The following is a 5,527-nucleotide window of genomic DNA, read 5'->3' on the forward strand; positions in this document are numbered from 1 at the left end:
AAAAGGTAAGAAAATACTTGAGTGCAATTAGAAATTAGGTTGAATAATAATTCATAGAGTTTGTAGTTATATCAAATACATGATTTATTTTTGAAAGGTGTTAACAAATAATATAGTATAGATTGAGAGAGAATTGGGTCTCTCTAAAGTCCATTATTTATTCTCGTTTTTCCTTTCAATGTTGTTACTTAATCGAGAGAGCTGAGTAATAATGTAATTCAGAGAAGTTAACTACATTTTGTAGCTTATGTGTTATCATTGCTGTTAATCAATATAATCGTAGTAATTCATTACACAACTCTCCAGAAAAGCAAATGTGGTTTGCCAAGTAATTACAGCTCGGATGAAGAGCACAAAAACAGGTTCAGACAAAAGGGAGAGAAACGTTAAACTGAAACTGAATTGGGAACAATATACACTTTCTCTTACACCTTGATGTACATTAAACATGTTTACACATTTTTAACATATTGCATATTTGCATGATCCTATGGTTCACTATTAAATGAAGTAAAATAAATCAGTTCGAAAATATTTCAAATACTAAATTTTTATTCTGTTAAGAAATGCTTTACAATCGAAAAGGCAGCAGTTTGCACCGTAAACATCCACCTGAAATAAGAGTAATCTTTTGCCACCTGAAAGCGTTCATATGACCCAAAACCAAGATACAACCGAACCAATAAACAAACCAGTTACCAAGAATATCACAAGCACTATTCCCGCAGTTTCGGCGTGATGGACCAGGACAGTTTTAGTACCCAAGATCATTAGTACACTAGTCAAATACCCATTTGTAAGTCCTAATAGACATGTTAGTACTGTCACCGGAATCTCTGTTCGGAAGAATTGAGGACCGTGCAAACAGCCATAAAAGAGCGGCAGAAACAACAGCCTAGCAAAGGAGGCACCAATTGCCACTTTTGCATTTCCAAGCATATAGATTGCAGTTAGGGACTTGCCAACTAGATCAAACAAGTTGTAGCCTGTAATGAGGAGGATTGGATACCAGTCATTGAGGATGTAGGAATGCACATCCTCTGTAATGTATCCAGGAAAAATACACAAAGTCATGACATAAATGGCAAGAATTGCATATCCGTACCACTTCACTGTACCAACAATGTCCCACAAAGTTGATCCCCACAATACACTAGTTGAAGCCTGTTTGTCTTCTTTCTCCTCGTCTATGGCTTGTAGTTTGAGATCATTGTAGTATTTGATGACTGGAAGTTTGTGGACGACGTTGTATGCAACAATGCAAATAATCATCACGGCAATGCTGACCATAAAATACAGATTTGCACTTTTCCTTAGACCATGGGCGTCTTGGGGATAGATAGCTTTGGTCAATAATCTAAGAAGAGAAACCAGAACGCCTGCATTCCAAGGATAAATTTCCTAGTAAGGCCGTAACAACAACATACATTAAAAGGTTCTTTCTCTACTCGACTAGAACACTTTAAGGAAAGAAGCATATAACGTTTATGTATATAACACTAAATTAAATCTCAGCATACATCTTAAAATTTAGAGGATTCTATGACGTAATAGGAACAAATAATTTTACATACTATTAACCTCAAAGGACGGCTTAAGCACATGAACTCCACAATGACATGGAGAAAAAATATTGATAACACAGGAGCTGTACAAGCTTATTTTCCATTCTTGTTAGTGTGCGACTCTTGGGAGGACAAGCTACCAATAGAACTCATGTATTGTTCTACAGGTATTCTATAACAATGAGTACTGCCGAGTGCCGATACAAAAAAAAAAAAATCTCAAATCCAGTTTTACCTAATATGATGAAATAACTCAGTCTCTTGCATCAAATATGTATTATTCTCTGACAACCTAAGCTGACATCTATTCGATACCTAAATCAGTAACTCAGAGGCACAGACTGGTCAACAAAGAAATGAATACATTTTAATCTTTTATCTAAGAATACTAAACTTTGGCCCCGTGAACAAGGTATTTTACTTCTAATCAGCCAATCATGGAATCAAATCCTACCAGTCATTTTCATCTTTTGGATCATTTTTCATAGTAAAAATTATATGTGTAACCTTCAAGCAAAAGCACCATGCAATAATGGCCAAGGCAGTAAAGCGCTTGACTTCAAAATATTAATCGACTTTTAATCAGGCTGGGATCTAATCACACCAGGCATGCTTTTCTTTCAGTTAGGCTGATTTCAATTCTCATCGGACATATGTTTGGAAGTAACGATTTCTCTCACTAGTTATAAAACCTGAATCCATCCCTTTCTAAAAGTACCTACTAGGCTACTACAAAGAGATAATGATCTCAATCAATTTAAATTTACACTCCCGTGTATCTTACACTAGAATAGAATCAAACTCCAGCGTAATCAAATCAAGTAAAGCATCAAAATCAATTTAAATTTTATCATAAAATCTTTTAAACATATTTTAAGGGGAGTCTTTCTCTATTTAAAACACTGTTGGAAATAATAATTTAAAATTATTTGAATGGTGTTTTGAATTTATTTTGATTAGGTTGTTAAAAGTAGTTTTTAAATAATTATTAGAAAAAGTAGTTTTTGAAATTTTAGATGAGATTTTAGTGGAGATAGGATTACCTATTTGTTAGGTGTGTTTGTTGGATGTACAGCCAATATAAAGGCTTAAGGAGGTATTTTATATGTATGGAATCTGATAATAAAATAGTCTTTAACTGCACATACCAGAAACAATTGTCAAGTGAATTACTCTAAACAACACCTTAAGGCTTAAAGTAAGCTAACATCTACTTGACAGTTGACACAGATCAGTCAAACATATAAAGCAAGGACAGATCTACCAAGAAATGACAAATTTTTAACATTGCATCTTAAGATTCTACGCTTTACACCATGAATAAGGCATTTGATATCTAATCAGCCAATCATGAGGTAAAATCCTACCAGTTGTTTCCTATTTACTGGTGTATTTTCAGTAGTTAAATGCATATACATATCGGCAACCTTTAAACACTAAGAAAAGCGCTCGTTGGGGGGGGGGGGGGGGAGTTCTACCCCTTCTAGTTACTTACCCCAAATCCGTGTAATTTACAAACACTGATAGTCTACTCAGTACATAGTCCAACATTATATATGTCTCGTACACTAACAATCACGGTCCACTATCCAAGTCAAGTAAAGTATCAAAGTTCTATCAGTCTAGTAAAGCATCAAATTTCTATCAGCTCAAACTTTAGTAAAAGCATCCTTGACCCAAATCTTGCTCTATATGAATACATATATGTCCTCATATTCACCAAATCCCATAAGGCATCAAATTTTGTCAAATTTAATCAGCTAAAATCTTATAAAAATGTTCTCAGCCCAGTCCTTGCTACAAATATATGTCCATTAACACCAGATGTCAGTCTATTACCACAAATTCTTTTAAAGCACCACATCATATTTACTCAGCTGAAACTCTTGTTAAAGTATTCATAGCACAGTTCTTGCTCTATAAGAGACACACACATAAGATATATGTCCATCACCACGAAATCTAGCAAAGCATTAAACTTTATCAAAATTTTACCAACGAAAACACTTGAAACGCTATTATTAGCCCAATTCTTGCTCTATGTATGTCCACACGTAATAGTACATTAATAAGTCTTACTCCACTATCACCAAATCGTAAAGCCTCAAAAAAAAAAAAAAATTCTATCAACTAAACTCGAAACACAATTACTACCCCATTTTATGTTCACAATCAGAAAATCCATCAAATCATCAAAATTTATCAAAAACCGAAAACTCGAATAAATCAATCTTGATCAACAAAACCAAACAAAATCCACAAACACCACATACCCGAAACACCAGTCCCAGCCACAACAGCCTGCATATACCTTTCCGGCATCTCACCCGCGGCGCCAATAATCGATCCTTGAACCAAAGCATCCCCAATCCCACAAACAGCAACAGCTCCAACAGCCACATAAAACCCCTCAAAAACTCCAACTCTCCCCTTCACATACCCCACATCCATCAAAGGCACAACCACAAGTGCCAACACAAACATCACAAACCCCGCATTAATTCTAACAAAACTAGTACTTTTATGAGCATAAGCAAGAATAAAAAGCAAGCAAATCAAACCAACAAGCATATACACAATAGCAAATGTACGGTCAATAGAAGTGTTTGGGTACAAGTAAGCGAAGTAATCAACGGCTGTGATGAAAGCATTCCATGGTAACAAATAGCCTACGCCTATTGTGAAGTAGATTATGTATGCTATGTGGTATGTGTCTTTGGGGATTTTGTTGGTGGGTTTGAGGAGATGGGTTGTTTCTGTTTCGCCGGAGAGTTCGACGGCCATCGGAGATTGGTCGGATGTTGGTCGGAGATGGGTGATTTTGAGTTGAATAATTTGGAGAGTATTTGGGAAGACGCAGGAGAACGTGGCGTTTAATAGCAGAATGAGTTGCACGTTACTTGTTGGATAATGATACAGGGTGGATACAGTATTTAGAAACGTTACCTGTTAGGTGAGGGACATAATATTTAATCATATACTTTCTTTTTACTATTCGGCCTTTTAACACTCCAATAACTTTTAATAATATATTTTATCTTAAATTTATTTATATATTTATATAGATTTTCAATGATTGAAAAATAAATTGAACAACATAATAAATTATAATAATATATATTTTATGATAATTTGAGACTTAACTGAAAATAAATGATATAAAATATAATATGTTATTCATGAGACTCGAACGTTGAACCTCTAGAAATTGTTAAAAATAAAGAATATAAAAGTTTAAAAATAATAAACCGTTGACGAGGTTCGAAACTTGAACATACGAGAGCAGTTTAAATATTAATATAATATTATTTTATTAGTACATCCAACGATTCTCATCTATCTGTCTTTAGATTTGACAGTTGTTATTTGTCGTACCAAATAATTGTACCGAACAATCGATCAACTATAAAATAGAGGATGTGTTGCTTATAATCTCTTCTATATATAATAGAACAAAAGGGGTATAATTTCATGAAATTAAAAAGTCTAATTGAAAAGACTAAAATACCCCTATTTTTAATATTTATATAAAAATTGTGTTTTGTGGGAATCAAACTCGAGTTGCTTCGTTCTTTTATACAACCTCGTACCACTACATCATATTGTCACATGTGTTTTTAATCATACACATAATATGTAAGTGTGCTAAAGAAATATTTTATTTAACTTTAAAGATAACTACTTGAATTTCACAAAAAAAAATGATAGTTACTTGAATATTTATACAATTAATTTTAAAGAACTGAATTCCAGATATAAAGTTAGGCAATGGATTATTATCTTATTTATTATTATTTTTTAGTTTGAAAATATATCTCATATATTTTTAACATATTTTTTATTATAAGAAGTAATTAAAATGTGCATATATAATTTTTAAAGAAAATATTGAAAATAGAATCACCTATATATAAATAATCTAGATTGGTATTAAATATTTAGATAAGTTCGAATTATAATGA

General features: G+C 33.1%; 1 protein-coding gene across 1 annotated transcript; it reads right to left on the reverse strand.

Annotated features, from left to right (window-relative positions):
- Positions 1 to 528: 528 nt before the first annotated feature.
- Positions 529 to 4,496, reverse strand: LOC141672391 (equilibrative nucleotide transporter 1). Its single transcript, XM_074478982.1, has 2 exons — positions 3,839 to 4,496; positions 529 to 1,379 (listed from the first exon to the last, which is right to left on the reverse strand). Exons 1-2 carry the CDS (start codon positions 4,347 to 4,349, stop codon positions 649 to 651), a joined length of 1,242 nt encoding a protein of 413 aa, XP_074335083.1. The 5' UTR covers positions 4,350 to 4,496; the 3' UTR covers positions 529 to 648.
- Positions 4,497 to 5,527: the final 1,031 nt, after the last annotated feature.

This window comes from Apium graveolens, chromosome 1, assembly GCF_009905375.1.
Source record: "Apium graveolens cultivar Ventura chromosome 1, ASM990537v1, whole genome shotgun sequence".
In the NCBI taxonomy this organism is placed as follows: Eukaryota; Viridiplantae; Streptophyta; class Magnoliopsida; order Apiales; family Apiaceae; genus Apium; species Apium graveolens.

What these genes read in the sequence shown, in the direction of transcription:
- LOC141672391 (XM_074478982.1), bottom strand. Translation starts at nt 4,349, where the DNA reads ATGGCCGTCGAACTCTCCGGCGAAACAGAAACAACCCATCTCCTCAAA. An exon ending in GGCTGGGACTGGTGTTTCGG is followed by an intron (nt 1,380 to 3,838) that starts GTATGTGGTGTT and finishes CTTGGAATGCAG; the next exon opens with GCGTTCTGGTTTCTCTTCTT.